We start from the raw sequence: 21417 nt of genomic DNA, 5'->3' as shown, positions 1-21417 counted from the left end.
TCTATAAATGTGTGTGTTCAGCCTGCCGTTGTTCATGCCACTGAAGCATGACTGTATTGCTAGATGCAGTTGAAACTGAATCATTAAGTTCACTGATGACACTATTCTGGTTGGCTTCATCAACAAGACAGCAGACAGAGAGGAGACAGAGCAACCGATGGAATGGAACAAGCACATCAACTTGAGTCCCAACATGGACAAGACCAAAGAGTTGATTGTGGAGCACAGAAAGGTGCAGGATAACCACTCCTCACTGCACATAAAGGACTTCTCTGCAAATAGAGTTAGAAGCACCAAATTTCTGAGTGCATATAACAGACGACCTCATCTGGTCCCTCAACATCCTTTTGTCAAGATGGCATAGCAGTGTTTCTACTTCTTGAAGAGATTAAGGTGAGTGAGGCAAAACCCCACCCCACCCCCATTCTAATCAATTTTTACAGGAAGACCATACAGAGTGCCCTGACCAGCTGCATCACCATCTGGTACAGGAATTGCAAGGCATCTGACCACAATTCCCTAGAAAGTTCAAGTTTAATTGTCATTCAACCTTACACAAATCCCCATAAATACAGCCAAACAACACAGCATCCCTCTGGGGCTAAGATGCAAAACACAGTACCAATAGTCATATCGTACATACAAGATAGCAGTAAACATACAGTTACATAAAAAATACAACTCAAGATGCCTTAAATGGGGTGGAATTTGTTCAGTGTTCAGGGAAGTTACTTTAGGCAATATGTTGAAGGCTCTAGGGAGAGGGCATATCTTGACCTACCCTTGGGAAAAAGAAGCTGGACCCGTGACTGAGGTGTCAGTGGGGGAGCATTTTAGGACAACTTAATAGAAACCAGAGGACAACTCCACCCCCCCCCCCACCTAGAACGGTCAGTTTATGAAATGAACTGCCAGAGGAATGGGTCATTGCAGGTACATTAAGACTTGGATAGGAAAGATTTGGAGAGATATGAGCCAAACTTGGACAAATGGGACTAGATTAGATGGGAATCAAGGTTGGCATTGACCATTTGGGCAAAGGGCTTGCTTCTGTGCTCTATGACTATCTTTAAGCAAAAGTATATCTTACATATTGCATAAAATGCATACTGTGTAGGCAGTCAGAAAATCAACTACAACAACATTCATGTGTTTAACATGCTTATTATATGCAATCAGTCAAAAGCTATTTATTGTGTTGGCATTATTTAAAAAAGGCCACATTTAAAGAAACTCTGCATCAAAAACAGCATGAAATAATTTGGGCAATTGGAAAGTAAGATGCAGCTAGAGGACAGGATCACTATAGACACCATTGGAAGATAATGCACCAAACCAAATGTTCAATATTTTGGAATACCAACAATTCATTGCTCTACATAGACAAATTTCAACTGGTTTAGTGAATCTTGTATATTCTCAAAACATCTAGTGAACATTTAGTAGTGTGGATTGACTTGTTTTAAACCGCAAAATCATACAAGCAAGATCAATATTGAGGGTTAGTCTGTTACAATTTAAGATTTAAATTTTGCCTCTTGCAACTACCCAATAAGATAACAGCCGACCTCAGAACCACTTTATGAATACAATATCCCTTGATTCTCCTAATATCAAAAAATCTGACTACCGACAACCACGAGTATAGAATTTCAAATATTACTGACCTTGAAGTGAAGAAATTTCTCCACACCCCCTCTGAGAATTGCCAGTCTTTACTTTGACATCAGGTTTCTGGGCACACCTATATGCCGAATTACTTCTGCTTTGTTTCTACCAAGTTTTGTAATGATTTTGTATACTTCAATGCAATCACTTTTTATTTTTCTAAATTCTGATATCTATAGACTCCATATGACGAGGTTCCATGCAGTGCCATGTGAAAAAGGATCTAGTGCAATGGGTCTTGCATACTGCCAGTATCATTAAGACAGTTGGTAAATATGGTGTTTCCTTCTACAATGATCAACAGGTCATCATCAGCAAGTGATAATTAATATTTTCCAATTTTATTTTAGAAATGGGGAATTTTTTGTTGAACTATTTTCCATGTGCACTTTAAGGAATGCCTTCTGAAAGTCATGATATCCAACATCTACTGATTTCCCCTCATCAGGCTATGTACAACTTCAAAAACTACCAAAGCTGAGAGACACAATTACCCTTTCAAAAATTGTTATTAACCATCTTGTTCCCCCTCGTGTGCCCTGGTACCTTTTCCATAATAAAATATATTAGCTTTTTCAACCAGAGTTTTCTGGTTAATTGATCCAAGGTTCAATATTTTTCTTTCTATCATTTCTTAAATAGCAGATTTATACTCACCACTTTCCAAACTGTGAAAACAGTTCAAGAAACAATGGAATTTTCTTGAGGCAGGCCATCACATCTTAGCAACTTATTGTTCTCCAATTCCCCCCGTACTTTCTTAAAATCAATGCCAAGTTTAGGAGACATTTTCATTACCCAAAGCTTTTGACAAGTAAAATGTGTCTTAACTTTACCTTTTTCGGATTAGGATGGCTGCACAAGGTTAAATTTGCAATCATTTCTTGGTACGCGAACTCATCCCTTTCGGTGCACTGTATCACACCATCCAGCACCAACACATTACCATAGCTTTTGCTGCACAGAAGAAAAGCAATAATTTAATTATCAATTTTAAGAGAATACAATAGACTTTAATCTAAATGTGTGCAATAAGCAAGCAGTTTCTTTCGCAGGCGATTCGATTGGGAGAAGTGCGCAGACGCAGTAGCTTGTCGGGGATAAAAGGTAGCGGCCATAGGAGTAGCACGAGTCAGAGTAGTAGGGCTTTGGCTCATCTGGGCTTCAGCGAGGTAAGGAGATAAGTTATTTTCATATCTCTTTTTCCTTCTAACTTAATAATAGTGGGTATGACTGCAAGGCCAGTTCTCTGTTCTGTGTCAGATGTGGGATATCCATGAGACTTTCCAGACTCCCTGATGGTCTCATCTGTGCCAAGTGCATCGAGCTGCAGCTCCTTAGAGACTGAGTTAGGGAACTGGAGCTGCAGCTCAATGATCTTTGCCTTCTTAGGGAAAGTGCAGAGGTGATAGATAGGAGCTACAGGCAAGTAGTCACATCGGGGCCACAGGAGACAGATAAGTATGTGACTGTCAGGAGAGGGAAGAGAGCACGTCCGGTAGTGGAGAGTACCCCCGTGGCCCTTCACCTTAACAATAACTCCACCTTATTTCTTCACCTTATTAACTTCACCTTAACTCCTCCGATTTGAGTACTGTTGGGGGGGGGGGGGTGGAGAGAACCTACCCAGGGGAAGAAACAATGGCTGTGCCTCTGGCACTGTGGCTCAGAAGGGGATGTTATAGTTAGGGATACAGATGGACAATTCTGTGTCACAAAAAAAACACGGATGGTAGTTTGACTCCCAGGTGCCAAGGGGTTGTGATGTTTCTGAACACTTCCACAATATCCTGTAAAGGGAGGGTGAGCAGTGAGAGGCTGTTCTACCAACAACATAGGTAGAAAAAGGAGGTGGTCTTGAAAGCAGAATAGTGGGAGTAGGAAGGAAGCTGCTAAGCAGGACCTCAAGGGTAGTAATTTTGGGATTGCTGCCTGTACCATGCAATAGTGAGTATAGGAATAGAATAATATAGAATAAGGTGGCAGATAAATGCGTGGCTGAAGGATTGATGCTGCGGGCAGGGATTCAGATTTCTGGATCATTGGGAACTGTACAAAAAGGACGGGTTGCACTTGAATCCGAGAAGGACCAATATCCTGGCAGGGAGGTTTGCCAATGCTATTAGATTTGCAGGGGGGTGGGAACCAAAGTGAAGAGGCAGAGGATGGGGCAGTTGGCGCACAAGTAGAGACAGCTTGTAGAGAGTTTGAGAGGAAGGATAAGCAGATGATAGAGCAAAGATGCACTCAACCCGATGGTTTGAGATGTGTATTTTAATGCAAGGAGTATCATAAACAAGGCGTATGAACTTAGAACATGGATCAAAACATGGAACTATGATGCGGTGCCCATTACAACAACTTGAATGACTCAAGGGCATGAATGAGTGCCAGATGTTTTAAAAAGAACAGGCAGGGAGGCAAAAAAGGTGGAGGTGTGGCATTGCTAAGCAGCAATTCTCTTACCAGATATATGTAAAGCCCTGGTTCACATCTTTACTGTTATGCTGTAGGTTTCATTTAGCAGCTCTGTTCTGCTTTCAGCCTCTTATCATCGTAAACCAGCGAGTTGTTTGTTATGTCTTCCCGCTCGGTGGGAAATTGGAGACACCTCTTTCTCCCTTATCAGGGAGAGAGAGAACCTGCGGTATGTTGAATACTGGGTGCCGATGCTTTTTTTTTGCTGGTGGGGTGGGGGAGAAGGGGGATTGTTGCTTGCTGCCGCTTACGCACAGGAGGGAGGGGAGCTGGGGCGGGACTTTGGGGTTCTAACATTTAACTGTCATTCATTCTTTGGGGCACTCTGTTTTCGTGGATGGTTGCAAAGAAAAAGCATTTCAGGATGTACATTGTATACATTTCTCTGATAGTAAGTTGTACCTTTGAATCTTTAAATGTCATTCCTTTCATCATATGCAGTGCACTGCCTGTTATTTTGTGGTACTAATTTGTAACAGGGGAGCAAATCACACAGCATCCACACAAACCAGGGTTTGGGGTGGGACGAGCTGTCTCAATCTCATGAGTTTGGTGGGACTTGAGAGCGTCTCCCCTAGACTTACACAGCCAAGGAAACCAGGGTGTTTCATACGCTATCTGTATTTGTATTTGTTTCACTTGTCTTGAATGGTACAAAACCTCTTCAAAGATATTTCTGCTCCTTTCATCACACCCTCAAAGCCACCCTTCTCTTTTCTCTACCCCATCTAAAACCTTACAACCAAAATTTTGGGTGTTGCTTCTGCTCCTCTTGAAGCTTGATCCTATAATAGTTTTACATGTTAATTGCCTCCTCACCCTTCCCTCAAATCAATAGAACAACACAAGGTTTGTTGCAGGAAAGAAAGACTGTACTAAATAACTGTCAGTAAAAATCTACTCTTTAATGTACTGTGAATACTGCTTGAACTGGCAAATAAACAGTTATGGAATATTTCTGCTGATTCAGCTATTATCTGTGACAGTGAACAAATTAGCATGCCAAGTATAGGAAGAAATCAGTGGAAAGAGAAAAACGAGGTAATTAATACCACAGAAATCAAACTTTAATAAATACATGCATTATTCAAATTGAACATCAGCACAAAATCTGAAGAGATCTGTCTCTTAAGCTTATTTACTTTGTTCCTGATGCTGGGTCAACGTAAAGGGTGGAATACAATAGACCACACACTTGAATTAAAAATTCTTAATTTTTGGAGACAATGTCTGTCTCCAGTGAAGTCTGGGAACTTTCTCAAAAGTGCACTTCCATCTACTTCTGAGCTTCTTGTATATACACAAGATATTGATGTTCAAATATTCAGAGTCATGAACATTTGAGCTTCATATTGATTGGTCTATACTCCAGAGAATAAACAGGCCAACAAGTTGAAATGGTTTGAAAGTAAGATCAGCAGGACAGATTACAAACAGGGTGCACGGTCAAGAAACCCAGGTTCTATCACTGTTGTTTCAAATAAGGATATTATAGATGGGACAACACTGAAGGAAGAACACATGGTTTGATCAAGCAATAATTTAAGATGTGCTCAAGGTGTGGGACACACACACACACTCCATCCCTACTCCCCAGCATTTGCCACAACTAATCGCTAAACAGAATGCAAGTGCACAAACATATTGTAACGTTAATACTTCTCATGTGCGCTGTATCGTATCGGAGCTCATTCACATCAGCAGCAATAAACAATGGTAAGCCACTGGTAAAGTAAAACATTTTGGCAAAAGACTTTGGAATCAAATCTATTTCAATACATGTCCATAGTCTAGATGATCTCCCCAAAAGGATTTCAAAATCTGAAGTAACTTCCACAATAGTGACAATTGCTTGCTTTCCCATCCTAGCACTGTTTACAGGACAACACTGTTTGCCTGCAGCAATGATGCTGGGTGTAGATGTGAAGCCAGTAACTGAGGCTACGTCCACACTAGACTGGATAAATCCGTAACCGAAGCTTTTTCTCTTCGTTTTGACTCTCCATCCACACTGAAACGGCCTTTTCCTCCCCTGAAAACTGAGCTTTTCTAAAACACTTAAATCTGAAAACACCGGTTGGGCGTTGTAGTGTGTACAGGGTAACCGGAGGTTTTAAAAAACCTGTTGTCACTTTCATCAGTGAAGAGACTATGGCTGTCGGAAATGTTTTCAGGGTGACACCTCTGTGGGAGTGGGGCCACCCGGGGGTCTGTGTGTCCATATGTGTAGCTACTGTAGTGGCTGTGAAGCTGGTATTGTGGTGGTGAAAAGTACTTGGGGGGTGGGGGGGGGAGCCATCATATTCCTCATCATTGCAAATCCCTCTGCAACAGAGTTAGTCAGTTTTTCAATGTTCGTCGTCAGCCGGGTCATACTGTCTGTGAACTCCCTGTCGGTTGCCTCCATACGCTCCAGTATTTGTTTGTTTTAGTTTTAAGTCCTCCTGCGCGAGAGCCAACAGCTGTCCGTTGTTTGGCAATTTCCTTTTAAGTTTTTCTAGTCTGTAACTGGACAAACATGCGCCAAGTATACCGTTTCCTCTTCGCTTGTTTTCTGTAGATGTGTCCTGCACATGCCCAGTAGGAGGAGATTCGCCCAAATACCCATTTTAATGTGGACGGAGGTATTTTCAAAAACGCCTCGAGTGGACGCCTATTGTTTTTACGCAAAACCGGCGTTTTCAAAATTATCCGGTCTAGTGTGGACGTAGCCTCAGAGAATACTCCAGTTTCCTCCCATATTTTAAAGATGCAAGGATGGTAGGTTGATTGGCCATTATAAACTGCCACTGCCCCTGTAGCTGAGTGGTAGAATCTGAGGGAAATTAAAGGGAAGAATTTTTAAAAATGGGGCTTAATGCAAGATTGGTGTAAATGGCACATGATGAGAAGAAAGGCCAACTCCATTAAGACAGACCTTCCTTCATTGGACCCCTGAAGGGCGGATTAAATATGGGAGACTAAAAACAGTTTGGTGTAGTACATAGAGGCAGAAATGAGGACTCTGAACCACACCAGAGAAGAGATGGCCAAGGACAGAGAGAAATGGAGAACCCAAATTACCAGAAGCATAACAGGAGTAAGTAATTAAGTGTAAATGGAAGTTGGTGACTGGCACAGACACAATTGGCCGTGTTTCTGTGCTACATGGGTGTAAGATTTGTTTTCTATAGAACGTTATAATCAATGCAGTTCTTAAAAAAAATCTCATTCATTTGCTCTCAGTTGACTACTTTGGATTAAATGCATAATAGCTGATAAACTGGATGGGTATGCAGTGATGACAAATCACAAATGTAATAAACTTTGAGAAGGATCTCATTTCGCACTGACTTATGTGGGCTGACATACAACAGCTAAAATGGGGGAAAACTCCAGTTCTAAAATGAATCTAGGGCATTAAAATCTGGGTGTATGTATACAAGTTCTTGAAAAGTAGTGCAACAAACCAAGACCACTCATTAAAAGCCAAAGATTGGTGGCTTAAGTGAGGACAATGGCAAGTCAGCTACACGATATGCTGATTAAAACATTGGTTATGCCTCAGCTGGAGTAATACAATTCAAACCTTTAAAGGGAGTGTCAACATTTACAAGATTAGACCTCAACATTAAAACAGCACCATTGCATGAAACGCTGGAAAGCTGGAGCTCTTAAACAAAAAATAAAGAGATTTGTTAAGGCTACATAATGATGAAGGATTATAAAAGAATAAGCAGAATAAACAGTTTCAAACTACACAACAGAATACAAATGCAACGTAAATAGAAAAAGGACAAAAGGCAGCATGAGAAAACGTTAACAGATTTTAAAGAAATCACTGCTGAATATCACTTTTCACTACGCTTAGAGATGAAGAGATGCAGTAACTTCTGAAAGGAGCTAGCTGTACAGTTAAAGGTCAAATTTCCTGGACTAGAGAGAAAGAGTTGAGAATTGGAATCAATTGGATGAAGGAATTGATGGCTTTGTGGCCAAGTTTGTGAACAATACAAAGTTAGGTGGAGGGGCAGGTAGTGTTGAGGAAGCAGAGGCACTACAGAAGGACTTAAGACAGATTAGGAAAATAGGCAAAGAAGTGGCTGATGCAATACAGCAGGGGTCCCCAACCTTTTTTGCACCGTGGACCAGTTTAATATTGACAATATTCTTGTGGACCGGCCGACCAGGGGGCAGGGGGTTTTCAAGTAGAGTTAAACTCACCTTAACATGTCTTTTACAGTTAGGGTTGCCAACTTTCTCACTCCCAAATAAGGGACAAAAGTAGCAGTCAAATCCCGGAACACTTTACCCCAGGAAAGACTACCATGACCATGAAGCCTTGTGCGGGCACCTGCGCGCACATGCGTGATGTGCGCTTGCGTGTACATGCTGAATTTTTCTCCCACAAATCGGTTTTGCCTTCATCTTCCCAACTATACTGTACATACATTATTTCTACTTTATATAAGCTGTGTATTTATCATATCATTCTTGCTTTTACTGTATGTTAGTGTTATTTATTTTCAGTTTTGTATGTTATTTGGTATGATTTGGTAGGTTATCTTTTGGGTCTGGGAACGCTCAAAAATTTTTCCCATATAAATTAATGGTAATTGTTTCTTCGCTTCACACCATTTCGGCATGAAAGGTTTCATATGAATGCTCTACCTTAACGGGGGAAATACGGGATGAACCAATTTAGCCCAACATACAAAATGTCCTGGCAAATACGGGACAGTTGGCAACCCTGTGTCAAGTTCAACAGTGCGTGACAGGGAAATGAGGAAAGGTGCAGCTGACTCATATCGTTTCCTCACGACCCGGTAGCACATGCTTTGCGGCCCTGTACCGGTCCGCGTCCCATGGTCATGCACTTTGATAAGACATAAAATCAGACTATTTTCTATCTTGAGAGAAAATTCAGAAACCTGAGGTGCAAAGAGTCTTGGGAGTCCTCAAGCAGAATTCCCAAAAGATTAATTTGCAGGTTGAGTCATTGGTGAGAAAAGTAAATGCAACATTAGCATTCATTTCTAAAGGGTTAGAATATATAAGCAAGGATGTAATATTCCAGCTTTATCGGGCACTGGTGAGGCCACACTTAGAAGTATTGTGAGCAGTTTTGGGCCTCTTATCCGAGAAAGGATGTGCTGATATTTGAGCGGGTTCAGAGGAGGTTCATGAAAATGATTCCAGGATTGAAATGCTTATCATATGAGGAGCACTTGATGGCTCTTGGCCTGTACTCGCTGGAATTCAAAAGAATGGGGGGCGGGGGGGGGAAGCTCATTGAAACCTACTGAGGCCTTTCAACATTTGACAGAGTACATGTGGAGAGAATGTTTCCTATGGTAGGGGGTCTAAGAGCTGAGGATACAACCTTGAAACAGAGGGATATCCATTTAGAATGAAGATGAGGAAGAATTTCTTTAGCCAGAGAGTGGTGATTCTGTGGAATTTGGTGCCATAAGTGGGTGTGGAGGCCAGCCAAATCATTGGGTACACTTAGGCAAAGATTGACAGATTCTTGATTAGTCAGGGCAAGAAGGGATATGGGGAAAAGCCAAGAGATTGGGCCGGTGAGCAAAATGGATCTGCAATGATGAAATGGCAGAGCAGACTTAATGACCAAAGAGCTTAATTCTGCTCCTATATCTTATAGAAACATAGAAAATAGGTGGAGTAGGCCACTCGGCCCATCGAGCCTGCACCGCCATTCAGTATGATCATGACTGATCATCCAACTCAGAACCCCGTACCAGCCTTCCCTCCATACCCCCTGATCCCTTTAGCCACAAGGGCCATATCTAACTTCCTCTTAAATATAGCCAATGAACTAGCCTCAACTGTTTCCTGTGACAGAGAATTCCACAGATTCACCAATCTCTGTGTGAAGAAGTTTTTCCTCATCTCGGTCCTAAAAGGCTTCCCCTTTATCCTTAAACTGTGACCCCTCGTTCTGGACTTCCCCAACATTGGGAACAATCTTCCTGCATCTAGCCTGTCCAATCCTTTTAGGATTTTATACGTTTCAATAAGATCCCCCCTCAATCTTCTAAATTCCAGCGGGTATAAGCTTAGTTGATCCAGTCTTTCATCATATGAAAGTCCTGCCATCCCAGGAATCAATCTGGCGAACCTTCTCTGTACTCCCTCTATGGCAAGAATGTCTTTCCTCAGATTAGGGGGCCAAAACTGCACACAATGTTCCAGGTGCGGTCTCACCAAGGCCTTGTACAACTGCAGTAGTACCTCCCTGCTCCTGTACTTGAATCCTCTTGCTATGAATGCCAGCATACCATTCGCCTTTTTCACCGCCTGCTGTACCTGCATGCCCACTTTCAATGACTGGTATATGACGGTATGTAAGAACTTGTTTGAGCACAATGGATTAGACAAATTCAAACATATTTTGTTTGTATTCTAACTAAAGGCAGAATAAAAACCCAAAGATGAATTGCAATTTACTTTAGAATACAATTGCCTTTACATTTATTTCTACCTTATGAAATGACTCAAAATTATGAATTGACCTAGCAAAATGAAAGTTAACATAAGACAGGGCAGAGATGGTTAATGGGTGCACTGCTATTCTACTTTTCGATAAAACACAAGTATGATATCCAAAACTTTACCACCCCACACCCTTAGTCTCAAATCCAATTCAACTACCTTTTGAAAATTTGCTGGCATCACTGATACACAATCTGACAAAGCTAAAATGTCAACATTCTTGCCTCTCTAACCTCCTCCAGTCCATTAACAACTTGGTGGTACCAGCAGTTCTCCAAGTCAGCAAAGCCCACATTTTATAATTACAGGTTGAGCACCCCTTATCCAAAATCTGAAATCCTCCAAACTCCATAATGTTTGAACATTGACATGACTTCACAAATGGGGAATTCCACAAGAAGCTGGGAATGCTCCCAGGTGACGTACAGGTCACTGAACAACAGAGTTCTGAAAAGTGACCCCACATATATAATGAGCAGAAGTTAATGAAAAACACTGAATAAAGTGAAAAATGAAAGTCTTGATCGTATATGGAAAGAGTGGATTTATCAGTATCGGAGCAAACACCTGCCGCTTAATGGTATACTGATCGTGAAACAACGATGAACAGAAAATTGAAGGAATATTCAGCAGGCTGGTTTCAGAAACTTAAGAAAAGATACCGTATTAAATTTGTAAAAGATTTGTGGCAACAAAGTGTCTTTTGATCATGAAGCAGCAGAGAAATTCATTCACAAACAAGAGAAAATCTTCAGAAACTGGAAATCCAGACAACACAGAACAAAATGCTGAAGGGACTCAGCAGGCCAGGCAGCATCTATGGAAAAAAAATGTACAGTTGACATTTTGGGCCAAGACCCTTTGGCAGGATTGGAGAGATAAAAAGATGAGGATTAGATTTGAAAGGTGGTGGAGAAAAGAGAGAAACACAAGGTGATAGGTGAAAATGGGAGGGGGAGGCATGAAATAAAGAGCTGGAAAGTTCATTGGTGAAAGAAATACAGGACCGGAGAAGGGGGAGTCTGGTAGGAGAGGACAGAAGGACATGGAAGAAAGAAAAGGGAGGAGGCGATGGGTGAGCAAGGAGATAAGGTAAGAGAGGGAATGGTGAAGGACTTAGGTAGAAGAGATTACTGGAAGTTTGAGAAATCAATGTTCATGCCATCAGGATGGAGAATACCAAGACAGAGTATAAGGTATTGTTCTTCCAATATGAGTGTGGTCTCATCACGACAGTATGGGAATGGGAGGTGGAGCTAAAATGAGTGGCCACTGAGATCCCACTTCTGGCGGATGAAGCACAATTCATTGATAAGTTTGCCAAGATTATTGCTGATGAAAGTCTAACACTGAACAGCTGAATCAGTACATATGTGTGATGAACAAGTGTAAGACAAATTTTCCTTACCAGTAGGGAATGATAGTGATGTCAAATAGCCACTAACTGTCCATCTGGACTGCTGTGGTAGCAACAGCTTATCTTTCTGATGATTCAATGTACACAGAATTGTTTCATGCAGAAAATTACTGTACAAAATTACCTTCAGAGTATATGCGATGCAAATGGATTTTCTGTTTAGATTTGGTATCCTCAAGGCATCACCTTATATAGAGCCAAATATCCCAAAATCCGAAATAATTCCTACCCAAACATTTCAGATAAGGGGTGCTCTATCTGTATCTTCAGGTTTAAATCCATGCCTACCCTCCTCCGTTAATAATTGCTCTCATAACTTTATTTCACTGATTTCAACCTCTCTGACAAACCAATGCAACCACTGGCAATCGTTATAGATATCTAGGCCCTCGACCCTAGAACAAACCCCCAGACCCACTAAAAAATACCTTTCTCCCACTTTTAAGACGCTACTTCGTTGACCTAGCCCAAACAGGGGGTTCCGTGCCAGATTTTACTTGATATATCGCTCACCTTAGCACGTCTTTGCCACGTCAGTGGCGCTACACAAAAGCAGATGCGATTAAATGCTCCGGACACGTTAGTAAGGTTGGGATTTCCCCTGCACGGGTGGCCGGCCGGGTGTCAGTTTCGCACCGGGCCTAACCTGCGCTGATCTACTACAACCACTCACAGGGACATTTTCATTCCCTTCCTTTTTATAAACGAGCCATACACGTTGTTATCTCCCAGAATCGGCTGGAATTTTCTGACCTTTTGAAGACAACCACGTCCTGAAAAGAAGATCTCTGATGGTAGAGGATCTCTTCCACTTCCAGCGACAAGGCTTGGCCCGGCCATAGTGTGGAGGTCTCAGTGAACCAGCCGCTCTTTATGATGTCCATTGCCGGATGCCGGTGCGCTCCAGAACCGCCGACCAGGTTCGCTCGGTGCCTGTGGGGCCTGCTGACGGGTTTCGCTCGGTGTCTGCCGGGCTTGCTCGGGTATCCCTGGGTGCCCGACGGCCGGGTATCTCTCGGTAGCTCAGGGCCGACCGGCCGGCTCTGGTTGCCTGTGGTGGAGGCACCGACGCCTGCCTGCGGTGGAGGCACCGACGCCTGCCTGCCTGCCCGCCCGCACGCACGCCCGCCGGCAGCAACGCAGCCGCACCACGATGAGCCAGGAGACCACACGCGCCGGGCCGCTCGGCTTTATGGAGAGCCGGCGCCAGACTGACTACGGCCTCGGCCAATCCGCCGTCAGCCCCGCCCACGCAACCTCACTTCTGCGATCGGGATTGGTCGAGACGGAGGGGGCGTTAGGTCGGCAGCGGCGAGCAGCGGAGGGATGGGAGCCCGGGCAGAGCTGACAGCCGGTGAGAGGTGAGCTGGAGGAAGTGGTTGGGGCGAGATCAGTGAGAGACACTGGGGGGCGAGATCAGTGAGGGGCACTTGGGGGCGAGATCAGTGAGGGACACGGGGGGGCAAGATCAGTAAGGGGCACTTCGGGGCAAGATCAGTGAGGGGCACTGGGGGGCAAGATCAGTGAGGGACACTGGGGGGCGAGATCAGTGAGGGGCACTGGGGGGCGAGATCAGTGAGGGGCACTGGGGGGCGAGATCAGTGAGGGACACTGGGGGGGCAAGATCAGTAAGGGGCACTTCGGGGCAAGATCAGTGAGGGGCACTGGGGGGCGAGATCAGTGAGGGGCACTTCGGGACAAGATCAGTGAGGGACACTGGGGGGCGAGATCAGTGAGGGGCACTTGGGGGCGAGATCAGTGAGGGGCACTGGGGGGCAAGATCAGTAAGGGGCACTTCGGGGCAAGATCAGTGAGGGACACTGGGGGCGAGTTCAGTGAGGGGCATTTGGGGGGGCGAGTTCAGTGAGGGGCATTTGGGGGGGGCGAGTTCAGTGAGGGGCATTTGGGGGGGCAAGATCAGTGAGGGGCACTTCAGGGCGAGATCAGTGAGGGGCACTTGGGGGCGAGATCAGTGAGGGGCACTGGGGGGCGAGATCAGTGAGGGGCACTGGGGGGCAAGATCAGTGAGGGGCACTTGGGGCATATAAAAAAAAACGAGAGGACATCCAAAGGAGTCCATACAAAGGATCAGAGGGGATTTTTATTTTACACAGGGAGCGGCAGCCAGAGAAGCTGATGGGAGTCAGATACAGCTCCTGTGTTTAAGAGCCACTTAGACAGACACTTAAATCGGTCAGATAGAGAAGGGTCAACACAGAAAAACGTTGGGGAATCTCAGCAGGTCAAACAGTATTAACAGAGGGTGGGAAGGAAATTCTCAACGTGAAATACAATGAAATATATGATATAGAAAATATATATTGCCCACCATTGAGAACATCTACCATAAATGCTGCCTGGGCAGGGTGAAAAGCATTATCAGGGATGAATCTCACCCTAACCATGGACTTTACTCTCCTCCCATCCTGTAGGCATTACAGGAGCCTCCGCTCCTGCACCAGCAGGCACAGGAAGAGCTTCTTCCCTGAGGCTGTGACACTGCTGAACCTCTCATCACAGCACTAAGCAGTATTGCACCCATATTGTACTGTCTCAGTACTTTTATATTTGTGTGCTGTAGCATTTCTTTTATTCGCAGTTATTTTGTAAATAACACTATTCTTTGCATTTCTGGTCAGATGCTAAATGCATTTCATTGGCTTTGTATCTGTACTCGGCACAATGACAATAAAGTTGAATCTAATCTAATCTAATATATATATATATTTGTCTATTAAACAGGAGGTTAAGTTAAGCAGTGTGAAGTAACAGAAAAATGGAGGTAGTGTTGATGGGTTCACAAAATGCTCTGCAGATGCTGGGGTCAAAGCAACACTCACAACACGTTGGAGGAATGCAGCAGGTCAGGCAGCATCCGTGGAAACGATCAGTCAACGCTTCGGGCTGGAACCCTTCATCAGGACTGAAGAGGGAAGGGGCAGAGGCCCTTTAAAGAAGGTGGGGGGAGGGTGGGAAGGAGAAGGCTGGTAGCTTCTACGGATGCTGCCTGACCTGCTGTGTTGATGGGTTCAATGTCCATTTAGAAATCAGATGTCAGAGGGGAAGATGTTCCTGAATCGCTGAGTGAGTGCCTTCAGGCTTCTGTACCTCCTTCTCAATGGTAACAGTGTGAACAGGGCATGTCCTGGGTGGTGGAACTGTTCCTTCAAAATATCTTGGATGCTACGGAGACTGATAGATCTGACGAATTTTACAAGTTTCTGCAACTTATTTCGATCTTGTGCCTCCCCCCTCCACATGCCAGATGTGATGCAGCCACAGAATGCTCTCCACAATATATTTGTAGAAGTTTTCGAGTGTTTTAGGTGACAAACCAAATCTCGAACTCTGAATGGAATATAGCCACTGTCTTGCCGCCTTTATTGCTGCATCAATATGTTGCATCCAGGTTAGGTCCTCAGAGACATTGACACCCAGGAACTTAAAATTGCTCATTCTCTTCAGTTCTGATCCCCCAATGAGGATGGGTTTGTGTTGCCTCATCTTATCCTTCCTGAAATCCACAATCAGCTCTTAGGTCTTGCTGACACTGAGTGCAAACACCCGTCTATCCTAGTGACATTTTATTCTCAGTACTCTTCCACTAACTTCCTCAGATGCTATCATTCACCTTACACACTACAGTAGTTATCAACCCCCAAACTAAACCACTCAGGAATGTAATGAGGAAAACAAAGAGAACCTGCAAAATCAACAATAGATTTTGGCCTGGTATGGAAACACCAATGCCCAAGAACTACAAACGGTGGGGGATACAGCCCAATACATCACTGGAAAAAAATCCCCTCCCCACCACTGAGCACATCTACAAGGAGCACTGCCTTAAGAAAGTTGCATGCATCATCTCTTCACTGCTGCCCCCGGGAAGATTCAGGAGCTATAGGTCCCACGTCACCAGGATCAACCTTTGGGTTCTTGAACCAGCATGGATAACTTCATTCACCTCAGCACTGAACTGATTCCACACCATATGGACTGACTTTCAAGGACTTTACAACTCATGTTCTCAATATTATTTTTTTATTTTTTATTTGCACAGTTTTGTCTTTTGTATATTCATTGTTTGTCAGTGTATGGTGTTTCATTGATTGTATTATAGCGCAAGAAAATGAATCTCAGGGCACAGGATGGTGACATGTACGTACTTTGATAATAAATTCACTTTGAACTTTTGGACTTTGACAGACCCCAAGCCAGGATTGAACCCCAGTCATTGGAGCTGTGGGGAAAGAGTTTGACTTACTGTACTACTGGACTGCCTGGGAAGGGGAAGCAGAGGGGAGGGAAGGGGAAGCAGAGGGGAGGGGAGGGGAAGAAGTGGAGAGAAGGGAGAAGCACAGGGGAGCTACAGAGGGGAAAGATGGCAGGAGGAGAAACGGAGAGTGAGACAAAGACTGAAGAATAATGAAGGAAAGGTGTACTATTCTTAGAAAGGAGGAGGGCAGCGTTGAGAAAGATGAAAGATGGGATGGGGGATAAAGGGGAAGAGGGACATTATGGGTTAGTAAATATACTTGTTAATCCAATGTCTAGTGCTGAATATGGAAATTTAGCTTGCATGTTGTGTGCTTCTTGTTGCGTTCATGTATCATGTTGCAGTATAGACATGACCAAAATAGTGTGGTGCTCTACCCTAACACATTTCTGTCATCAGGAAATGGAAACCTATTCAAATTTGGAAGGATTTAAGGGGAAGAATCCTTACACTAATCTTTGATGTCTGAGTATTGAAGAAAGGTTGAAGTGAGAGGCTTCCAACACCAACAACAAATTTAACATATTATCCACTTATACGTTATCCACCAACAGGCATAAGTGACAGGAGGTAGATCAGGAGGAATCATTGGCAAAAGAGAGCAATAGCTGTGGAAAGCTGATGTGGGGAGGTGTGCCTGGTGGTAGATCCCATTGTAGATGGTGGAAGTTACAGAGAATAGTGTGCTGGATATGGAGATTCGTGAGGCGGCAAGGACAAGGGGAACCTTATCCCTGTTATGGCAGCAGAAGGATGAGGTGTGGACAAGTGTGTGGGAAATGGAAGAAATGTATGTGAGGGCAGCATTGATGGTGGTCTCAAACAATAATACTTTGAAAGAGGCCATCTCAGATGTTCTAGAATGGAGAGTCTGATCCTGAGAGTGGGTGCGGCAGAGACAGAAAAACTGAGAAAGTGAAATAGCATTTTTACAATGACAAGGGTGGAAAGCATTATAGTCAAGATAACTGTGAGAGTCATTAGGTTTGTAAAATATGTCAGTGTTAGACAATCTTCAGAAGTGGAGACTAAGCGACAGAGAGGAGACAGAGAGGAGACCAAGAAAGATAAGGGCAGGGTGGAAGTTGGAGGCAAAATTGATGAAACTGATGAGTTCAGCATGGGTGCAGGAAGTGGTGTAGAAAGATTTGGAGTATGTTGCCAGTGTAGGCTTGGAACATGGACTATTCCACATAGCCAATGAAAAGGTGGGCATAGCTGGGGCCCACGGCTACACCTTGGGTTTGGAGAAAAATTGTTGACAGTGAGAACTAGTTCTGCCAGATGGAGGGGGATGGTGGTGGTTTGGTCTCTTGTCCAGAATGAAGCAGAGAGCCTTAAGGCCTTCCTGATTGGGGTGGGGGAGGGGAAGAGAGATGTATAGGGACTGGACCTCCATAGTCAATGAGAGAGGTTAGAAGTGGCAAGCCCTACAAGGATTTGAAACTAATCAGAATATTGATATTCTCACAACAGATATTATGTACATTGCCAGTATGAAATGTTAGAAAGGAACTTAGCCTGAATATTTTTATTCCCTCCATTGGCTTTGGATTATTTTATTGATCCAGACTGGAAAGTTGCAGGCAAGGAGTTGGGGCTTATCCAGTCAGAACTTCCTACTATCATGAGAGTGGGTGAGATAGTTGAATTGTTTTGATTTTGTATAATTTGTAGTTTCAGGGTGGAATTATGATCAATTGTTGGAAAAGCTAACCCACCTCTTTGGATTTTCAGAAAGCATTTCATAAGGTGCTGCTTAACACTTTCAAATCCTCTGGCGTTACAGGAAAGATACTGGCATAGACAGAGGAATAGCTGACAGGCAGGAGGCAGCGAGTGGGAATAAAGGCCATTTCTGGTTGGCTGCCAGTGACTAGTGGTGTTCCTCAGGGGTCAGTATTGGGACCGCACTTTTCACATTGTTTGTCAATGATTTAAATAATGGAATTGATAGCTTGTTGGCAAAGTGTGCAGATGATATGAAAATGGGTAGAGGGTAGGTAGTGCTGAGGAAATAATGTGATTGTAGCAGGACTTAAACAAATTGGAAGAATGGGCAAAAAGGTGGCAGATGGAATACAGTGTTGGGAAATGTATGATAATGCATTTTGGTAAAAGGAACAATAGTGCGGACTATTATCTAAATGTGGAGATGGTTCAAACATCCTAGCGGGACTTAGGAGTCCTTATGCAAGACTCACAGATGGTTAATTTACAGGTTGAGTCTGTGGTAAAGAATTAAATGCAATGTTGACATTTATTTCAAGGGGAATAGAGTATAAAACCAAGGAGATAGTACTGAGGCTTTATAAGACACTGGTCAGATCACAGGGAGTGTTATCAACAGTTTTGGGCCCTGTATGTCAGAAAGGGTGTGTTATTATTGGAGAGTCCAGAGTACGTTCATGAGTATGATTCCAGGAATGAAGGGGTTAACATATGAGGAGTGTTTCAGATTTGGGCCTGAACTCACTGGAATTTAGAAGAATGTTGGGGGGATCTCATGTTGAAAGGACTGGATGGAGTGAATGTGGGGAGGATGTTTCGTATGGTGGGGGTATTCAGAACTAGAGGGCACAGCCTCAAAATGGAGAGGAAACCTTTTAGTACAGAGGTAAGGAGGAATTTTTTGAGCCAGAGAGTAGTGAGTCTATGGAATACTCTGCCACAGACTACGGTGGAGGCCAAGTCCGTGGGTGTACTTAAGGTGGAAGTTGCTCATGTCCTGAATGGTCAGGTCATCAAAGGATATGGTGAGAAGGCAGGTGTGTGGAGTTGAGAGGGATCTGCGATCAGCCATGATGAAATGGCGGAGCAGACTCAATGGACTGAATGGCCTAATTCTGCTCCTATGCCACACACATCAAAGTTGCTGGTGAACGCAGCAGGCCAGGCAGCATCTCTAGGAAGAGGTACAGTCGACGTTTCGGGCCGAGACCCTTTGTCAGGACTAACTGAAAGAAGAGCTAGTAAGAAATTTGAAAGTGGGAGGGGGAGGGGGAGATCTGAAATGATAGGAGAAGACAGGAGGGGGAGGGATGGAGCCAAGAGCTGGACAGTTGATTGGCAAAAGGGATATGAGAGGGTCATAGGACAGGAGGCCTAGGGAGAAAACCCAGAGAATGGGCAAGGGATATAGTGAGAGGGATTGAGGGAGAAAAAGGAGAGAGAAAAAGAATGTGTGTATATAAATAAATAATGGATGGGGTACAAGGGGGGAGGTGGGACATTAGCAGAAGTTTGAGAAGTCAATGTTCATGCCATCAGGTTGGAGGCTACCCAGATGGAATATAGGGTATTCGTCCAACCTGAGTGTGGCTTCATCTTTACAGTAGAGGAGGCCGTGGATAGACATATCAGAATGGGAATGGGACGTGGAATTAAAATGTGTGGCCACTGGGAGATCCTGCTTTCTCTGGCGGACACAGCGTAGATGTTCAGCAAAACGATCTCCCAGTCTGCGTCGGGCCACATCGGGAGCACCGGACGCAGTATATCAGCCCAGCCAACTCACAGGTGAAGTGTTGCCTCACCTGGAAGGACTGTCTGGAGCCCTGAATGGTGGTGAGAAAGGAAGTGTAAGGGCATGCGTAGCACTTGTTCCACTTACAAGGATAAGTGCCAGTAGAGAGATCGGTGGGGAGGGATGGGGGGGACGAATGGACAAGGGAGTCGCGTAGGGAGCAATCCCTGCAGAAAGCAAAGTTGGGGGGAGGGAAAGACGTGCTTAGTGGTGGGATCCCGTTGGAGGTGGCGGAAGTTACGGAGAATATGTTGGACCCGGAGGCTGGTGGGGTGGTAGGTGAGGACAAGGGGAACCCTATTCCTCGTGGGGTGGCGGGAGTATGGAGTGAGAGCAGATGTGCATGAAATGGAGGAGATGCATTTGAGAGCAGAGTTGATGGTGGAGGAAGGGAAGCCCCTTTCTTTAAAAAAGGACATCTCTCTCGTCCTGGAATGAAAACCCTCATCCTGAGAGCAGATGCGGTGGAGACAGAGGAATTGCAAGAAGGGGATGGCATTTTTGCAAGAGACCGGGTGAGAAGAGGAATAGTCCATATAGCTGTGAGAGTCAGTAGGCTTATAGTAGACATCAGTAGATAAGCTGTCTCCAGCCATAGAGACAGTAAGATCTAGAAAGGGGAGGGAGGTGTCAGAAATGGACCAGGTAAACTTGAGGGCACGGTGAAAGTTGGAGGCAAAGTTAATGAAGTCAACGAGCTCCTATGCCTTATGGTCTTATAAGATCTGAGAATTTGTTGCCAGTGCTGGCTACCAGAAAAATATACTACTGGCCTTCACCATGATTAGACAATCTTGAGATGCTCGTATTTTGTCTTTTGCCGCCTTAGGTTGTTCCTTGAAACTCTCAGAATCTGTTTCATGATACAGAACCACAGTATAAATGCACCCATTCAGCTGTTCAGGTTTCTTTCATAATCTATTGCCACCTTACACTTGATCTTATTTGCAAATCTAAATGTTTATTCTTTGAATATGATGCTATACTAAAAAAAAATAGATTCTATTGCAATGTCTGATATGTACTTTTATCGATTATATGGGAAATATTGTGGCATTAGCTCCTGGGTGGCAATAATACTACCTTTTAAAGAAAACTGAAAATAAGTAGCAAGGCGGGTAACATCAGTAGACAGAAAGGCAGCTAATGTTTCAAGCCATTGACGTTTCATTCATCCTTTTCACTGTTGACTAATATTAACACAGGCCTTCCTCTACTGATTGATGCCAATAAAACCATATCATTTCAATTTTCTGATGTCCCATTGATCATTGTGCAACGAAACACAACATGTACTATCTTAATTTCTCCTGCTGGCTAAGAAAGAAATAGCTGTTATTCAAGAGATGTAGTTTAGTAGTTGTAAAGGCCAATTCTGGAAATGCATAGAGCACTGTGTTTAAAAAGTAGCCTCACACTGCATCAAGAATGAACCAAGCCTAATACTGTGACATAAAATAATCATAATTCAGCAATAATCTAACCATCTCAAGGACAGCAGTGTGAAAAATGGACTGATTTACTGCAAATATGCCTGGGCATCAGATTCATTCTGCA

The 21417-nt window shown here is 43.9% G+C and overlaps 1 protein-coding gene across 1 annotated transcript in view; it reads right to left on the bottom strand.

Moving 5' to 3' along the window:
* The window catches only part of srm (spermidine synthase), a 30187-nt gene extending 16936 nt beyond the window's left edge, over window positions 1–13251 (bottom strand). Inside the window, exons 1-2 of the mRNA XM_072245090.1 lie at window positions 12812–13251; window positions 2505–2625 (exon numbers count right to left, since the gene is read on the bottom strand). Coding sequence (XP_072101191.1) covers window positions 2505–2625; window positions 12812–12942 — 252 coding nt within the window. The 5' untranslated portion in view covers window positions 12943–13251. The remainder of the gene's footprint in view (window positions 1–2504; window positions 2626–12811) is intronic.
* Window positions 13252–21417: the final 8166 nt, after the last annotated feature.

This window comes from Mobula birostris, chromosome 27 (genome assembly GCF_030028105.1).
Source record: "Mobula birostris isolate sMobBir1 chromosome 27, sMobBir1.hap1, whole genome shotgun sequence".
NCBI lineage: Eukaryota > Metazoa > Chordata > Chondrichthyes > Myliobatiformes > Myliobatidae > Mobula > Mobula birostris.
This window is presented reverse-complemented; position numbering and strand designations above follow the sequence as displayed.